The 20,307-nt window shown below is 41.1% G+C and overlaps 1 protein-coding gene across 4 annotated transcripts in view; it reads left to right on the plus strand.

Moving 5' to 3' along the window:
- Positions 1-11,913: 11,913 nt before the first annotated feature.
- Positions 11,914-20,307, plus strand: part of vwc2l (von Willebrand factor C domain containing 2 like) — a 79,075-nt gene continuing 70,681 nt past the window's right edge. The window contains exons 1-2 of one of the 4 annotated variants that reach the window (XM_051930328.1): positions 11,914-12,921; positions 13,933-14,339. In XM_051930328.1, the coding sequence (XP_051786288.1) occupies positions 12,900-12,921; positions 13,933-14,339 (429 nt within the window). In that variant the 5' untranslated portion in view covers positions 11,914-12,899. The remainder of the gene's footprint in view (positions 12,922-13,932; positions 14,340-20,307) is intronic. The other 3 variants (XM_051930329.1, XM_051930327.1, XM_028808010.2) reach the window with 3 other exon arrangements.

A 20,307-nucleotide genomic window follows, 5' to 3' on the forward strand; every position in this document is an offset into this window, starting at 1 on the left:
CAGATGGATGTAAGAATAGCCCAGAAAAATAGCAGGAAGGAAATGTGGTATCTACAGTATCTATCTATGTACTGTATGTATGTGTGTGTGTGTGTGTATATAATATAGTGCCTTTTTATATCTATGCATGTATTCATTTTGCAGCACTATTATTTTATACAATACTAACATGTAATAATAGAGAGAGAGAGGCATGATTGTTTTACAGAGATGTTTGTAAGTCCTGTTCAGAGTCCAATACTAAATTGAGTTAATGTGGCTCAGTTTCTGGTCATATGGATTAATGAGGGCAGGCAGTGGAAGTGACTTCAGCTCAGCAGTGGAATGGCAGTCAGTCTTCTGTTCTGCAAAGGGAGGAAGAGAGAAGCCATTAGGACACAACGCCATCCCTTGGACCAGCAGGTAACTACCATCACCAGAACTCTTAAGCTGCCTCCCAAGCTCACATGCATGATGATGATACAGTATATATATATATATATATATATATAATATTATGATTAAAAAAATCCTGGAACAAGGCAAGACTTTTTCAGAGAGATAATTTCATTTCCCACGAGACGAGACTTTGTGCCAAGACATTTAACCACGTCAAGGGCTGGAAATAAAAAACAAAGAGTAGATGACAAAGTAGAACACCGTAAAGAATTCAAAAACATTGGCGCAATGCACATGCAGAGCAGGTTAGAGATTATGAAAATACTAAATTTCAAACGTCTCAAAGAAATGACAGTAAAGATCGCATTAGCGCAAACAAATGGAAATTATTACTCTGTGAAATAACAGAACAGCAAAAAGTGATCGAATATATATATATATATATATATATATATATATATATATATATATATATATATATACAGTATATATATATATATATATATAATATATGTCCATCCATCCATTATCCAACCCGCTATATCCTAACTACAGGGTCATGGGGGTCTGCTGGAGCCAATCCCAGCCAACACAGGGCACAAGGCAGGAGACAAGCCCCAGGCAGGGCGCCAGCCCACCACAGGGCACACACACACATCAGGTACACACTAGGGACAATTTAGAATCGCCAATCCACCTAACCTGCATGTCTTTGGACTGTGGGAGGAAACCGGAGCGCCCGGAGGAAACCCACGCAGACACGGGGAGAACATGCAAACTCCACGCAGGGAGGACCCGGGAAGTGAACTATATATATATATATATATATATATATATATATATATATATATATATATAAAATAGATAAAGATAGAGAGTATATACAGCTACAGTATCCAAAACAAAATGTTACATTTAAGAAAAAACAATACTGGAAAGTTTGTTATACTTAAATAAATCTGCAGACCTTTCTGTAAACATATATAATGCATATAGTGTGTTATACTTTTGAAATTGTGTGCATTAATGCTTTAACCATATATTATGTGTGTGTGTGTGTGTGTGTATATATGTGTATAAATGCACATCCAGTACCTTTACATATTATATACAGTATATACAGTTAGGTCCATAAATATTTGGACAGAGACAACTTTTTTCTGATTTTGGTTCTGTACATTACCACAATGAATTTGAAATGAAACAACTCCGATGCAGTTGAAGTGCAGACTTTCAGCTTTAATTCAGTGGGGTGAACAAAACGATTGCATAAAAATGTGAGGCAACTAAAGCATTTTTTGAACACAATCCCTTCTTGATTTCAGGGGCTCAAAATTAATTGGACAAATGAAATAACTGGAAATCAAATGTTCATTTCTAATAGTTGGTTGAAAACCCTTTGCTGGCAATGACAGCCTGAAGTCCTGAACTCCTGGACATCACCAGATGTTGGGTTTCCTCCTTTTTAATGCTCTGCCAGGCCTTTCAGTTGCTGTTTGTTTGTGGGCCTTTCTGTCTGAAGTTTAGTCTTCAACAAGTGAAATGCCTGCTCAGTTGGGTTAAGATCAGGCGACTGACTTGGCCATTCCAGAATTTTCCACTTCTTTGCTTTAATAAACTCCTGGGTTGCTTTGGCTGTATGTTTTGGGTCATTGTCCATCTGTATCATGAATCAATTTGACTGCTGTATTTAGCTGGATTTGAGCAGACAGTATGTCTCTGAACACCTCAGAATTCATTCGGCTGCTTCTGTCCTGTGTCACATCATCAATAAACACTAGTGTCCCAGTGCCACTGGCAGCCATGCACGCCCAAGCCATCACACTGCCTCCCTCCACCATGTTTTACAGATGATGTGCTATGCTTTGGATGATGTGCTGTTCCACGCCTTCTCCATACTTTTTTCTTGCCATCATTCTGGTAGACGTTGATCTTGGTGTCATCTGTCCAAAGAATGTTTTTCCAGAACTGTGCTGGCTTTTTTAGATGTTCTTGAGCAAAGTCCAATCTAGCCTTTCTATTTTTGAGGCTTATGAGTGTCTTGCACCTTGCAGTGCACCCTCTGGATTTACTGTCATGCAGTCTTCTCTTTATGGTAGACTTGGATATCGATACGCCCGCCTACCTCCTGGAGAGTGTTGTTCACTTGGTTGGCTGTTGTGAAGGGGTTTCTCTTCACCGTGGAAATGATTCTGTGATCATCCACCACTGTTGTCTTCCGTGGACGTCCAGATCTTTTTGCGTTGCTGAGTTCACCAGTGCTTGCTTTCTTTCTCAGGATGGACCAAACTGGAGATTTTGCCACTCGTAATATTGTAGTAATTTCTCAGATGGGTTTTTTCTGTTTTCGCAGCTTAAGGATGGCTTCTTTCACCTGCATGGAGAGCTCCTTTGACCGCATGTTGTCTGTTCACAGCAAAATCTTCCACATGCAAGCACCACACCTCAAATCAACTCCAGGCCTTTTATCTGCTTAATTAATAAGGACATAACGACGGACTTGATCACACCTGCCCATGAAATAGCCAAAGAGTCAATTGTCCAATTACTTTTGAGCCACTGAAATGAAGAAGGGATTGTGTTATAAAAATGCTTTAGTTGCTCACATTTTTATGCGATCGTTTTGTTCACCTCACTGAATTAAAGCTGAAAGTCTGCACTTCAACTGCATCGGAGTTGTTTCATTTCAAATTCATTGTGGTAATGTACAGAACCAAACTTAGAGAAAAGTTGTCTCTGTCCAAATATTTATGGACCTAACTGTAGATATAACTAGCTGTGTTAGCCTGTGCTGTATAAAGCCTGGGGTCCTAGAATGAATGGATTCTGGCTCTTCAATCAGACAATCGCCTCCGTTGTCTATCAGCCGCTAAGCGAGTTTCTCTTTTCACGCTTCATGCTGTAGCCTTGCCCTGCCGGGCCATACAGACAGACAGACACACTTCCACACATAGACATTTATATATAAGAAGCCATTAATTCCGTTCTTTTCTCTTCAGTGTATTTCCTTTAAAGGAATTTTATTTGCCCCCTTGGTGTTTTAGGTCTGCGGTGGGTTGGCACCCTGCCCGGGATTGGTTCCTGCCTTGTGTCCTGTGTTGGCTGGGATTGGCACCAGCAGACCCCCGTGACCCTGTGTTCGGATTCAGCGGGTTGGAAAATGGATGGATGGATGGATGCTTTAGGTAATATATTAATGACCTGAATTTACTGAAAACAGAAAAAACAAACCACAACATGCACAAATGGAGACTAATGCTGAACAACAGCAAAAACATTTCTGAAAGCGTCCAGTGCCATGAAATGGCTGGCGTCTCCTAATTGGTGCCCTTGATTTCTTCCACCCACCGCGTTGCCACATTTCAGCCTCTTCACTGTGTCGATTTTCTCTTTTTCTCTCGTGCTGATCTTTCACAGCCATTCAAACTATGGATCAGCCATGGCTGCCAATGTAATGAAGGTCCTATGACCCACATGCAACTTTTTTCCATTTTTCTCCGCTATCTCCACCTGCTCACTTATAGTTGTAGAAACGTAAAGCGTGTTATTCGTGCAGATACATGTGCTCCACCATATTAAGCCGAGACACTTGACCAGAGGACCTCTTGTTCATTTATAAGATGGCTGGCTATCGCCAGTGGCTCAGCAGGTTGTGCGGACGCCTCACAGGACGTTGACTTTGCTTTCATTCCCAGCGTGTCTCTCTGTTTGGAGTTTTTCTCCAGAACTTCTGTTTCCTCTTGGAGTTGCCAGACGTGCTGTTAGGTTGATTGGGGGCTCTAAGTGGCCCAGCAGGAGTGGCTCTATGGCTCTGCTTTCTGTGTGGTGGTCCTGCTATGCGCCCATCTTGTAGGCTCCGACTACTTCAGTGAACCAATTGGGCATAACGCCCCCCCCCCTTTTTTTTGTTTTTTTAAACATTTTATTAACAAAGAGGATCAGAGTCCATCTCTTTAAAATTCAGCTTTGTTTTAGCATGGAAGCATTCAGTTCAGCATGAAGAACATGATGCCCTGTAACAGAGATGCCACATAAATCTTCATCGTCTCAGAGTGACAGGGTGCCGTCAGTCTCACCCAGTGGTCTCACCACGCAGGCTCACATGAGATTTTATTTTATTTTATTTTATTTTTTTGGTGTGTTTCTTAAACTGAATAGCAAGGGGGTGGAACATTTCTCATGCGGTGTCTGTTTCCCCTCTTTGGAATGGAGGAGCAGCATCTGGAAGAAAGCGGACATTGCTGCCTCCTCCTCCTCAAGCTTCTCCTCAAGCTCCGCCCCTGCCATTTGGCCGAGATGACACAGACTGTCGCTACCCGATCTGTGCTGCCTGCCACACACGCAGTACCTTCAGCGTCCTGACACTGCCCGATCAGCACTACATATTTTAGGAGACAACTCTCTGTCCAGTTTGCATCGTGTGTGTGATCTCTGCTCAATAAAATGACTTTTTTACAACATTGCCCAATTTGTACTGCGCATAGGTAATATTTAACAACAGACGCCATTGGGCCACAGGCACCAGAGCAAGATGGCGGCTCCTGCAATTCCTATTTTGACACCACTAGGGGGCAACAAAATGCTACTTTTTGTATATACTGGCCAGCTTTGTGTGAATACGCGTTAAATGGGGATCTACCAGTTAGCAGCTTCTTGTACTAAATGGCATATAACTGAGACCTACACACCGCAAAGACTAACGCTGAGGTCTACATTGACTGCTTACATTTAAATCCATCTTAGATGGATAGCACAGCTAGTATATACAGTTAGGGCCATAAATATTTGGACAGAGACCACTTTTTTCTCATTTTGGTTCTGTACATTACCACAATGAATTTTAAATGAAACAACTCCGATGCAGTTGAAGTGCAGACTTTCAGCTTTAATTCAGTGGGGTGAACAAAACGATTACATAAAAATGTGAGGCAACTAAAGCATTTTTTGAACACAATCCCTTCTTCATTTCAGGGGCTCAAAAGTAATTGGACAAATTAAATAACTGGAAGTCAAATGTTCGATAAATTCTGAAAAGAATGATACCAAACTTATATATGTAGGTTTTAAAATAAGCCCGATTTAAAGTGTGACAAAAAACGTGACATAAAATCGTTGCACTTTAAGGCTTAGGATTTTATATATATAGAGAGAGTAGATACACGGTATATTACTATTAATTTATAACTTTGGGGCTTGTCAAATGATAATTCCATCCTGAGTCAGCAGATGGCGCCGTCCCTAAATGTCTCTCCTCTTCCTCCCTCTGCAGAGCACGGATGAATATCCATGTCGTCAATTCTGATTGCTGGCCTTTTCAACTCACTTCTTCTGCCTAGCTGCCCTGTGTGTTAATCATCAGAGTCTTATTGATGACTCGCGTCTGCAAAGATGTTTCCTCAGTTATTGCATGTTTTATATATGTGTATATATGTGTGTGTGTATATATATATATATATATGGTTGAAATAGTTTACTGTCAAATAAATGCAAAGAGTACACGACACGTGTTTCGCCCTCATTCTGGGCTCATCAGGTGTACACACTCCACTGCACTCCCTCTACATGCTGTCAAATAAACGAACCACACTCCGTGGCGCAACGTTAGGGGCATCGCCGCTGACGTCCGAGGTTCGATTCCCGAGAGGGAGTGCAGTGGAGTGTATACACCTGATGAGCCCAGAATGAGGGCGAAACACGTGTCGTGTACTCTTTGCATTTATTTGACAGTAAACTATTTCAACCATTCTATGATCTGCTCCTCACAAACTGAGGGCACCGTGGCGGATGTTAGCAGATTGCTGGCCAACCACAAGCGTTACCTGGTAGGTAACCACCCACACTATCAGATTGTGACACAGACTTCGAATGCCGTGAATATATATATATATATATATATATATATATATATATATATATATATATATATATATATAGTGATCCCCCGCCTATCGCGGAAGTTACATTCCAGACCCGCCCGCAATAGCTGAAAATCCGTGATATAGAAAGACCACATTTTTTTTTATAGTTTAACCCTTAAAAACCTCTCCTACACGCTTTAAACACATGAAAACTTATTAAAACACACTTTGGGTACACATATGATACACAGATGTCGGGCTAAAGATATGAGTAACAATATAATAATCATCATCAGTTTTACCTTCTCCTGTATGGTCAAGGTCTTCCTCTGGCGCTTAGGCTCACTGCTACCAGAAGGCTTACAAGATGCAGGACGCTTGGGAGTCATCGTAGGGCTTAAAACAAAACGAAAAGTTCACAAAAGTTTGCTCACAAAAGTCGGACCACAAGCAAGGAACGTGATACGCGATTTGTCAGGGACCCACACTCGCTGTTCTTGCGAGATTACACCACATTAGCAGCAGCTAATCAGAGCGCAAGAGAATAAAATCCACTCTGATTGGTTGAGTCTCCTCCTCTTTCAGCCAATAACGGGCTTTGTAAGAAATCATCTGAGTGCTATAACGCGAAACTCTTTGTCTGCTGAAAACCGTATGCTTTGTTATGAATTGGCTGCAAAGTACACTACAGGTAGGATGTACTTACTGAATTTTTCCACAAGATATCGGGGTGCGATAGCTGAACCGCAATAGAGCGGGAGATTACTGTATGTGTATGTATATTATATTATATTATATTATATTATATTATATTATATTATATTATATTATATTATATTATATTATATTATATTATATTATATAGGGCGGAGTGGTGGCTCTGAGGCTAGAGATCTGCACTGGCAATCGGAAGGTTGCTGGTTCGAATCCCGTAAATGCCAATAGGGACTCTGCTCTGTTGGGCCCTTAAGTAAGGCCCTTAACCTGCAATTGCTGAGCGCTTTGAGTAGTGAGAAAAGCGCTATATAAATGCAAAAAATTATTATTATTATTAAAAATTATATTATATTATATTATATTATCCATCCATCCATTTTCTAACCCACTGAATCCGAACACAGGGTCACGGGGGTCTGCTGGAGCCAATCCCAGCCAACACAGGGCACAAGGCAGGAACCAATCCCGGGCAGGGTGCCAACCCACCACAGGAATATTATATTATATTATATTATATTATATTATATTATATTATATTGTAATCGGGTAGTAGAAGGACAGACTGGAAACAGTCAAAATGTTGGGATGCCAACTGGGTCATCCCTTTTAATCGTCACAAGCACGGGAAAGTAAAATGTAGTATTATTATTATTGTTATTAAAACAAGCAAAATAAAGAAAACTAACGAAAAACAGCACCAATGCGCCATCCCAATCAGAGATTTCTTCCTTCTGAAGGATTTTTCGAGAGTCACGTGCTCCGCCGTGTAGCTCCATCCAGTCTCCTGGCCTTTATCTTCGCCGCACATTCGTTTATAGCACAATTTCCAGAAGGGCTGGGGTTAAGAGCCCTTACCAGGCAACTTCTCAGAGCTGTGAGGAAAGAACAACAATAGGACAAAGTCAGCAGAAGCCCCCCCTTTAATCTCGGTGGGTTATTGCGTACCTTTCCCCAGCTCTTAGAGGAGACCTCCGATGTCTATGCGTGATATAATATATATAATATACCATATAATATCCATCCATCCTTCCATCCATTATCCAACCCGCTATATCCTAACTACAGGGTCACGGGGGTCTGCTGGAGCCAATCCCAGCCAACACAGGGCGCAAGGCAGGAAACAAAACCACACTGGGCAGGGTGCCAACCCACTGCAGGGCACACACACACCCACAGACCAAACACACACTAGGGACAATTTAGGATCGCCAATGCACCTAACCTGCACGTCTTTGGACTGTGGGAGGAAACCGGAGCGCCGGAGGAAACCCACTCAGACATGGGGAGAACATGCAAACTCCACGCAGGGAGAACCTGGGAAGCAAACCCAGGCCTGCTTACTCCGAGACAGCAGTGCCACTGTGCCGCCCCATACATATAATATATAATATATATTGTGTCAGATGGCCAGGGTCGATGCCCAGCCGGACCCCCTTCACTGTATATTCACTGTATATTCAGGGGGAGAAGCCCTAGATGATGCAATACCTTCTCCTGGATGCTAGATGGCCACCCCCCTGGGTTAGAGCGGTGCTCCGGTTTCTTGCAGAGCTCCATGGGGCCAAGGATTTCATCACGATATTTAATGGCAGTCAAGGTGCCGTTGTCTAGCCTGTAGAGGTCTGCGCCTCAGTCACCCCATGGATATGCCTCCCCAGATTGACCATCACTGACCCCCCCACCGAACTGGTCATGCTGGACGATGTCACAAGTCAACATAACGTTCTCCACAGCTTCTCCAGACCCTTTCACATTTGTCACATGTGCTCAGGGTGAACCTGCTCTCATCTGTGAAAAGCACAGGGCGCCTGCCAGTGGTGGACCTGCCAGTTCTGCTATTCTATGGCCAATGCCAATCGAGCTCCACGGTGCCCACTAGAGGGCATTGTTGGGCCCTTAGGCCACCCTCAAAGTCTGTTTCTGATTGTTTGCTCAGAGACATTCACACCAGTGGCCTGCCTGCCTGCTGGAGGTCATTTTGTAGGCTCTGCCAGTGCTCATCCTGTTCCTGATTGTCCAAAGGAGCAGATACCAGAGGGCCCTGCTGATGGGTTAAGGACCTTCTATGGCCCTGTCCAGCTCTCTTAGAGTAACTGACTGTCTGTCTCCTGGAATCTCCTCCATGCCCTTGAGACTGTGCTGGGAGACACAGCAAACCTTCTGGCAATGGGAGACACGTATTGATGTGCCATCCTGGAGAAACTCACACCTCTTTGGTGGCAAAAGACACAGCCTCTCAGTACAGCCATCTAGGCTCAAACCAGAAGTGGGGGGCTAAATGCCCTCATTGGATTGTGTCTTAGTGCTGGGGGGAGAGAAGAGAATGTTAGTGACAGCGACCCCCTCTTGCCCCAGTGGGTTCTGTGACTATCTATCTATCTATCTATCTATCTATCTATCTATCTATCTATCTATCTATCTATCTATCTATTATATAGTGCCTTTCATATCTATCTATCTATCTATCTATCTATCTATTATATAGTGCCTTTCATATCTATCTATCTATCTATCTATCTATCTATCTATCTATCTATCTATCTATCTATCTATCTATCTATCTATCTAAATAAATATGTATATAGATAGATACACAGTAGATATACATATATTAAACTATACAACCCCCCCCCCTTGATCATACTGACTTAGTCACCTCCACCCACCCCCCACTGAATGTGTTGCTATATATTGCCTTTGATTCTTGTAAGTCTAAGCATTATCCTCTGATGAAGACCCCTGATAGGGGTTGAAAGCTCAGGAATAAACTATTTTATGATACGTGATTTGTTTTTTCTCCCTTCATGGATCTCCAACTGCAAATATGCAAACCGTATCGCAGACCCTCTCTTCCATATATATATATATATATATATATATAATATATATAATCTAGAGATAGATAGAGATACAGTAAATATACATTTATAAATATATATATACTGTATATGATATAGAGATAGATAGATAAAACTTTATTTATTTATTTATTTATGTATGTATTTGTCCCCCATATACTATATATACAGTAATAATATATAGTATATTACCAGGTGCTCTGGCCTTCTCCCACAATCCACAGGTGTGACACTTGGGGTCAATTTAGTATTGCCAGCCCACCAAAGTGTGTGGCTGTTCATTCAGTGACGGACTGGAGTCCTGTCCAGATGTTGTTCCTACCTTGCACCCAATGCTTGTGCTGGACAAGTGGGTTTGGAAGATGGCTGGATATATATATATATATATATATATATATATATTCGGCTGTTGTATATAGTGTATATACAGTATATTGTCACTCGTGTACATCTAAGGATCTCCTCCTAGCTTGAACAAGGTATGTAATAACCCATCAGAACGGGCAGGCCTGGTCTTAGGTATTATGGGGCCCTAGGCGAAAGGGGGGTCCAGGGGCCCCCTGAGGGGGGCGGAGCCCCCCTGGAAGCTCTGCGAAATGCGTGAAAATTAGACCAAGGAGACGTTTTCTTGTAACATTATGAGGTCATCACCCTGCTGGCCCACGTGATTTAAACATGCGAGGGGAGGGGCGGGCCGGGGGCCTGGCCGCCGTCGATCCGGGGCCCCCCGGACGCCGGGGCCCTAGGTGGTCGCCTACTTCGCCTATGCCTAAGGCCGGGCCTGGAACGGGAGGGGGCGCTATCACTAACAGCCTCCTCTTCCTTCTCTTCTGCAGCAAGGCAAAGCTGTCAAGTAAGGGCACTTGACTCCGCCCATTCTGGGGCGTTGCCTTTAAGGACCCGTGGGGTACGGATGAGAGTGTCACTTGGGTGACCGACAACATGCGTGACAGAGCACCTGAAGCGTTGACAATCCCTAAAGCGATTTTGTTTTCTCTTTTTTTTTTCCATTGTGTCTCTTGCTTTTTGTTGCCCCTAGCTTGGGCAAATACGCCAAGACGGGGGTTAGTTTGATTTATGTTGGACCCAGTTGATGCTCCAAATATTGATCAGTTCGACTGTCATTTCTGCACTTGGCCACAACCAATATGTATATGTATTTATGTGTGTATATGTACAGTATGTATGTATGTGTGTATATATATATATATATATGTGTGTGTGTGTGTGTATATATATACACATGTAAAATGTTATTCTTATTAATAATTGTCCTCACAGGTGGCGCAGTGGTAGTGCTACTGCTTTGCAGTAAGGAGACTGTGGAAGATTGTGGGTTCGCTTCCCGGTTCCTCCCTGTGTGGATAGCGCTTTGAGTATTGAGAAAAGTGCTATATAAATGTAATGAATTATTAAATTAATTATTAATTAATATTAATAATATTGTAACACATACCCTGTATGTTCCAACATGTTGTGTGTGTGTGTATATATATAAATATATATATATATATACATGTAAAATGTTATTCGTATTAATAATGTTGTAACACATACCCTGTATGTTCCAACATGTGTGTGTGTGTGTGTGACATATGCAGCTATTCCTTTCCTCTTCGCACACGTCAGGTCTCTCTTCGCTTTTCTTTATCTTTCTGTTAAGTCAGCGGAAGGCTTTAATAAAAGAAAGTGAAACAGCGACGCCTACAGGACTTTCTCAGTAAGACCAAAGCAACTGCAGCAATGCTTTCAAGGTTAATTTGGTCTGCATGTGTGATCCTCCGCTTGTTTATGATTTTTTTTTTCCTTCTTCTGGACAAGTTTGATCAATTGTCACCAAATGTGTGTTGCATTAAACAGGCGCTTAACGGCATGTCCACTACAGAGTGAAGTAGCAGCAGGACGCTGTCAGCAGCCTGAGGAAATTGTGGGTCTGATTTGAATGAAACCAATCAGATGTGTAAATGCGAAGAGTTACAATTATTTGTTTGAACTTTTAAAAACAGAAACCCATTTGTCAATTTAAATTTTTTAATTATTAGAAATATACATATATAAGGTGCTTATTTATTTGCTTGCCTGTTACCAGTTTCCCTCTCCAGACAGCATTAACTGATTAATAAACGCATCCTCAATCCTCTGGCTGGGTGAGTCAGGAGCGCCGCGGCGTTAAGGACGGATGAGAAATCGCCGAATCAATTCGATAGTTTTGCTGAAGGGAGGCAGTGCAGTTCTGCATGTATAGACCATGACGTGCGGGCGAGCCGGCGCTGCCCGTTGCGCTGAAGTGCAAGCCGCCTCGTACGGAACCGCAGCCGAACACTCACGGCGCGCAGAGTCCGCCTCGCTGCACGAACGGCTGTTGTTGTTCGCGCCCCGCCCTTTCTGAAAACGCAGCCGGCGAGCTCAGTCCGAGGAATCTGCGGACGACTGTGGTTCGAGTTCTTCTCGCCGTCATGTGCGAGCGGATGTGCCCGGATTCCCGAAGGAAGGAGCGGCATTATTTTGTGACCGTTACAAGATTTTCTTCCCGTCGAAGGCTTTAAACTTTTGCAGTTCTACGCCTTTTTATTTCCCACTCCCCGCATTTTGCTGGGACGATAGGAGGACCACTCGGATCTCCGAGCTAAATGTCTGCAGTATTCCCAAGTCTTGAGTCTTTGACTTGAAGATTGCGGTGAAGGAGTATTAATCCCGTTTGTTACGACGTAAGGCAACTTTTTTTTTCTACTGGATTGCCAAAGAAGATTTGTGGATTTTGCAAATCATTTCTGCTAGAAATTTAAAATGCAAGCCAAACACGGGTACAGATTTCGCTTCACCCAAGAAAAGACGCTGTTGTACGAGGAGCACCGTTACTGACCATCTACTTCATGAATTCATTTGTGTTAAATATTTCTTTTTATAAATACGTGTGTATTTTTGCAGGGGTGGCGACGACTTACAAAACCAGGGATGTGTTCCGTTTTCTCTTATCTGTCAACAATGTCGCGTAAAGTTTCCAGTCATATAATGAGTCTGAGCAATACGGGAGTGCCAAACCTGGACTAATTCCTAATTAATACTTTTTTTTTTTTTTTGTTAACTGATGTTGTTTTTTGCCCCCCGTGGTAAGTATGACTATTGCGATTTTTTTTTTGTAAATTCATGTAGAAAACCATTACACGCTTTGTCTGTGGCGGAACACAATTGCTGAAACTTTGCATTCGTCTTTTTTGCTGTGTATGTGGTCACCATTCGGCTAAAAAATTAAAAAAATAAAATAATAAACGGCTGTTCCCTCGATTGTGCGACGCCGCCTTTATTTGCAATGAGTGGCATCGGTCGGGCTTCCGTTTCTTTACACAAACTCCGGCTTTTCTCACACGGTCGTTGTTTTCCACGTTTTAAACGTAACGTTTTGAGATGTTAAAACACACCCAAGGGTGCCGACTTTTCTGTTTTGCTTTGCTCCGTTCATAGATCGTTTATTTACCAGATGGGATAGCAAGCCAATGCCTTAATGAAAAAAAAAAAGACAAATGTCCCTTGTCGCAATGGACAGTCACTTGCATAAAACAAAATCCCGCTGCCACGATAACTGAATGCCGCGGGTTTATTCTCTTAAATTCTGGAGCTTCCGAAGGTAAACCCGAGCGCGCTGGGATCTGATCAGCAGATGATCCTCAATTTTGTGACACAGATGCGCCGATGACCGAGCATCACCACGTCAGTACGGCGAGAACTTAACTCCGTTATGCCGAGCGGCTAAAAAAGGAGCAACTTGTAATGTCCTTTCCGAGTGGTGTAAACCTGTCAAGCCGCGTCATTCACGCTTTTCTTTTTCTTTAGAATCTTTTACATCTGTCCTGTGTATTTGCTGCCCCCCGCCCTCTTTTATTTTTATTTTTTTTTAAATGTCCATATCCCCCGTCTATAAAAGAGTAGATGACGGATTTCAGCGCCGTGTGAATCAGCTGCCTTCCTTTAAGTTCACATGACATTCCGCACTTCCTATGCTTCTCTGCAGTCTGTTTTTGGTTTTGTTTTTTGTTTCTGCTTCCAAAGCCGCCACTTGTTCGCCTCTGTGTGACTGCTGTGTACGCCGGTCTGTGATTAAGACCTGATTTTTTGATGTCTAGGAAGTCTGCGTGGAAGGATGGCTCTTCTTGTTCAAGTAGCTTCTGTCCTCCTTTTAGCGCTCCCTGCAATGGTCACTTCAGCAGCCATCAATCACGAAGACTACCCGGCTGACGAGGGCGACCAGACCGCCAATAATGACAACCTCATCTTTGATGACTATCGAGGCAAAGGCTGTGTGGACGACAGCGGCTTCGTCTACAAACTCGGGGAGCGGTTCTTTCCTGGCCACTCCAACTGCCCCTGTGTCTGCACCGAGGACGGGCCTGTCTGCGACCAACCGGAGTGCCCCAAAATCCACCCCAAGTGTACCAAAGTGGAGCACAACGGCTGCTGCCCCGAATGCAAGGAAGTTAAAAACTTCTGTGAATACCGCGGCAAAACCTATAAGATACTCGAGGAATTCAAGGTAGGGGGCTTTACATTGTATGCTGGCATTTAGCGGGCGGCCGCATCTTAGACTCGGCTGGAGGTTAAGCTGAGGAGGAGTGGTGCCTGTCCGAGCTGGCACAGACCCTGCTGCTCTGTCTTTGTAGCCGTTCAGTGGGCATTGGAGAGGTGGTCTGCTGTTTGCCATAATCTGTCAGAATTCAAGGGGCTTCTGCTAAATGACAAGTTTTATTTGTCTGGGAACAAATGAGGTATCATTATATAGTGCCTTTCCTATCTATCTATCTATCTATCTATCTATCTATCTATCTATCTATCTATCTATCTATCTATCTATCTATCTATCTATCTATCTATCTTGCCTATTATACTAAACATAATATCTATCTGTCTATCTATCATATAGTGTCTTCCACTATCTATCTATCTATCTATCTATCTATCTATCTATCTATCTATCTATCTATCTATCTATCTATCTATCTATCTATCTATCTATCTATCTATCCTGCCTGTTATACTAAACGTAATATCTATCTATCTATCTATCTATCTATCTATCTATCTATCTATCTATCTATCTATCTATCTATCTATCTAAAAAGTGCCTTTCACATTTATCTATCTATCTATTGCACCTTTCATTTCTCTCCATCTGTTATGTAGTGCATTTCACATCTATCAACCTATTGGAGATTAATACAGTATAGCAAATACCAAAAATATTGCTCCTTTCTCGGCTATCTATATTGCCTTTCATTCATCCATCAATACATTTGTTTTCCAGACCCGCTATATCCTGAGTAGACTTGCAAGGAAGCTGGAGCCTATCCCAGCAACTACAATACATGAGGCAGGAACAGTTCCTGGACAGGGCACACAACCAAGGCAAGTTGAACACAGAGACACACACACACACACATAAAAATATAAGCGGCAAATTAAGCATTGCTGATCCAACTAACCTGCATGTGTTTGGAGTGTGGGAGGAAATGCACACGTCACAGGGAGAACATGCAAAGTCCATGCAGGGCTGACCTGGGATAGGAAGCCTGGCCTTCTCATTGCCTTGTTGTGAGGACTATCTATCTGTCTATCTATCTATCTTATAGTGTGTCTTTCATTAATATCAATCAATCAATCAATCATATAGTGCCTTTGACATTTATCTGTTCATCTATCAACCATATCGTGTCTTTCACATCTATCATATGGTACCTTTCATCCATACATCTGTCAGTTTCCCAAACCCACCATTTCCTGAGTAAGATCCCAGAGAGGCAGGGGTCTATCTATCTATCTATCTATCTATCTATCTATCTATCTATCTATCTATCTATCTATCTATCTATCTATCTATCTATCTATCTATCTTATAGTGTCTTTCATATAATTTTATCTTTCCTTAGTGTGTGTTGTGCTTTTCTAACTATCTAAAGCTGTAGGTTTCTAGGGCAGTCACCACAAATCCAAAGTTTCCACGCTCTGACTTACAAAGATGGCAGACAGAAAACTGAAGGAGGTAAAGTGCTGGATCAGAGCAAAAGAAGCACCAAAGATAAAGACTTCATGGTGACTGATGTGGTGCTATGGTTTAAAGTTCTTGTAAAAAAAAAGACAAAAACTCGAGTTCACCTGCTAGAAGTGGATTAACAACATGGAAATGTTTGGTGAAATTTGAGCCATTGGAGAAATGCTGGGTTGTATTCTAGGGAGTGAGCTGATTTTGAACAAGTAAACTTGTGTTAAGACTGCAGTGGGAGGAAAAGAAACAAAAAAAACACAGTGGTGGGGGTCATTTATTCTATATATGCAAATTATCTATCAATGTTTGTGAATCATGAAATTGTTTTAATTTCTGTATATTACAAGCAATTGTTGGAATTTGTGTGTGGTGTAGGAGGATTGTATTGGAATAGTGGTGACAAAGTAATCCACTAATTTCAATCTATCTATTTTATAGTGACAGTCACATCCATTTGTCTATCATATGAACCTTTTCTGTCTATCATATAGTGCCTTTTCATCTATCTATCTATCTATCATATTGTGCCTTTTCATCTATCTAAAAATATAAATATTATATAGTGCCTTTCACGTCTATCTATCTATCAATCATATAGTGCCTTTTCATCTATCTATCTAAAAATATAAATATTATATAGTGCCTTTCACGTCTATCTATCTATCATATAGTGCCTTTTCATCTATCTATCTATCTATCATATTGTGCCTTTTCATCTATCTATCTAAAAATATAAATATTATATAGTGCCTTTCACGTCTATCTATCTATCAATCATATAGTGCCTTTTCATCTATCTATCTAAAAATATAAATATTATATAGTGCCTTTCACGTCTATCTATCTATCAATCATATAGTGCCTTTTCATCTATCTATCTAAAAATATAAATATTATATAGTGCCTTTCACGTCTATCTATCTATCAATCATATAGTGCCTTTTCATCTATCTAAAAATATAAATATTATATAGTGCCTTTCACATCTATCTATCTATTATATTGTGTCTTTCATATCTATATCTATCTATCATATAGTGCCTTTTCATATCTCTATCTGTCTATCTATTATATAGTGCCTTACACATCTATCTTTCTGTGTACTAGGAGGTCTCTTTTTAGCTGAGTATAATGAAGATCAGGTGCCCTTTAAGTGATCTCCGGTGGCTCAGATAGAAAGTTAGCGTGTGTGTGTTTTATATTAATGCTTTCTTTTGCCGAGTGATTTCTGGCTATTTTACGGCCTTATTGATTAACCTGCAGGCTCCTTTCTCCAAGCGATGAGACGCATCTTCAAGAACGGCCTTAATGAATGGTGCTGGCGTGACGTGATGTGCTGCACCGTGTGCCTAATAACAGGAGAAGTCCAAGCAGCGCACTTTATGTGACATTACTGTTCCCAGTGATGCGAATCGATGGCTCACGCATTTGTTTTTCTTTATGTGAAAGTGGAAATGAAAGTTTTGTTTTATTTGCCTCTTTACTGTTTATGTTTTATTGTGCTTTACTTAGATTGTTGTCTTAAGGATTGGACATTTTTTTAGTTTCTTCTTCTTTTTTAAATGCTTTACACCAAAGTCTTAAAGAGAGGCAGTGGCTGCAGATTTTCATTCTTATTAGTCATAGTATAAAGGGATGGTTTGAATTTTCGGACTGAACTGTTTGTGCCTCTCCTGTTTGGTTCCATTCAGTGTGCAGACTTCATGCTCTCCCTGTGCTTCTGTATTTTATTTCTAAAGCTGTGTTGCTTTCCTCTCACATCCCCTAAAATGTTTGTGGCAGGTTCATTAGCAAGTCTGAGTTAGCCCCCCGGTGTGTCTGAGGGGGTCCAGCTATGCCTTGAGCTCCACGCCGCTAGGAGAGGCTCCCAGATCTGTGGAGGATTTGTTAGGTTTGGGAAACGTGTGGATGGATCATTGGATTTTTTTTGTTGTTTACAGTGAATTCAGAAAGTTTGCTTCACTCTTTATTGTAATGTAGTTTTTCTTTTATCTTAAAGGAATAAATTTGCCATTTTTGCCTATCAATTTACACCTAGACATGTACAGAGCCTTTCCTGCGTCACTCCAGACTGTGCTCAGGTCCATCCTGGGTGCTTCAATCCTCCTCGAGATGTTTGTAGAAAGTTACAAACGGAACTCATTGGACATCATTGTGAAAGGCACACATGAGCCTGTGTGTAAGAAAGCCCCCCAATTCCCAGTGCACGTCAGGACACACACCAGACCATGAGGTCCAGGTGACTCTCTCTACACATCCACCATCAAACTGTGGTGAGGCACAACCAGGACAAGGAGCACAGCGGCCTCGTGAAGCACAAAGAGGTTTGGAACAACCAGGACTCTCTCAAGAGGGGGGCCCGTCTGGCCAAACTGGGGAACCGAGTGAGAAGGACCTCAATGAGCAAAAAAATGAGTGTCACAAGTCCTCTGTATGATAGATACTGTAGATAGATAGAAATTACGTTTAGTAAGAGATGGGAGAGCCGGCCAGAAAGACAACATCTCAGCAGCACTGTGTCAGTCGGCTCTCTCTGTCTGTCTGTCTGTCATAAAGATTCTCTCATCTGTCTCTCCTGATCGAGTACTTTTCACATGTCTGCTCACCTACCATCCTCTCATGACTATCATTCATATCTGTATTTTTGATATAGCGCCTGGCATCTCTTTTTACCTCTCTGTAATCTACTACTCTTTGTTACCTATTATAGGGTACCTTTCATATCTCCCTCTCTCTCTTCTCTATTGACTTTATCTCTCTACCTCTGATACTGAGCCCATCGTTACCTGTATAGCGCCTTTCTTATTTATCTATAACAGAGTGCTGTTCTTTCCTCCATTCATCCATCCCTGATGTAGTGCCTGTTATTAATTTAGGGCAGTGTCTATAATACACTGTAGTGCCACTCTTTACCTATCAATGGGATATAGCGCCTTTCACAGCTGTCTCTGATAAAGCACCTTTCTTATCTATTTGTCCACCTTATCATATACTTCCTTTCATATCTGTATCTTTGATTTATTGCCTATTTTACACAGTGCCCTTTTATCTCTCTATAATTCACTGTTTTCTTTTTTGTTTTCTTTTACATTGTGCCTTTTATCTCTCTCTCTTATCTATCTGTCTGTCCCTTGGCATGTCGAATATCACAACTCATCTATTTAATATAGCGCCTTTCTTAATTGTCTATAATATCATGCTTTTCTTTGTCCTATCCCTTCTTAATGTAGTGCTTATCATTACTTATTTAAAATAGAGCCATTCTAATCTCTCTATAATATAGTGCTGTTCTTTACCTGCCCATCTATGGCATATAGCGCCTTTTATAGTTCTCTATCATGGATCTAGTACCTTTCATGTTATCTGTTATATAGCACCTTTCATATTTATCTATCTATTATATAGTGCCTTTCATATTTATATTTCAATCTGTATGTTGATATAGCTGCGGTGGGTTGGCACCCTGCCCAGGATTGGTTCCCTGCCTTGTGCCCTGTGTTGGCTGGGATTGGCTCCAGCAGACCCCCGTGACCCTGTGTTCGGATTCAGCGGGTTGGAAAATGGATGGATGGATGGATGTTGATATAGTGCCTTTCATCTATTTCACATAGTGGCTTTTTACCCATCTATAATAAATGTCTTTTTGTTATCTACCTTATATATAGTGCCTTTCATATCTGTCTATCTATTATATAGTGCCTTTCCTATTTATATTTCAATTTGTATTTTTGATATAGTGCCTTACATCTGTTCCACACAGTGACTTTTTACCTATATATAATAAACATATTTTTGTTATCTACCTTATATATAGTGCCTTTCGTATCTATCTATTATATAGTGCCTTACATATCTATCTATCTATCTATTATATAGTACAAGTCAGTTAAAAGGAATGGAAAAGGAGTTAATTAGCAGCAAAAACAGGTCACGAATTAAGAAAAGGATTTCTATCTATCTATCTATTATATAGTGCCTTACATGTTTATATTTCAATTTCTATTTTTGATATAGTGCCTTACATCTGTTCCACACAGATAAACATATTTTTGTTATCTACCTTATATATAGTGCCTTTCATATCTATTATATAGTGCCTTTCATGTTTATATTTCAATTTGTATTTTTGATATAGTGCCTTACATCTGTTCCACACAGTGGCTTTTTACCTATATATAATTACGTTATGATTACATTACATCTTTGCCTGAAGAAGAGGCCTGAGTTGCCTCGAAAGCTTGCATATTGTAATCTTTTTAGTTAGCCAATAAAAGGTGTCATTTTGCTTAGCTTTTCTCTACCCATCTATAATAAACGTATTTTTGTTATCTGTCTTTTATATAGTGTCTTTCACATCTATCTGTCTATCATATATCACTGTTCATATTTATCTTTTTCTATTATATAGTACCTTTCCCTATCTATCTATCTAATATATAGTGTATTTCAAATCTATCTTTCT

Source organism: Erpetoichthys calabaricus, chromosome 8, assembly GCF_900747795.2.
Source record: "Erpetoichthys calabaricus chromosome 8, fErpCal1.3, whole genome shotgun sequence".
In the NCBI taxonomy this organism is placed as follows: domain Eukaryota; kingdom Metazoa; phylum Chordata; class Cladistia; order Polypteriformes; family Polypteridae; genus Erpetoichthys; species Erpetoichthys calabaricus.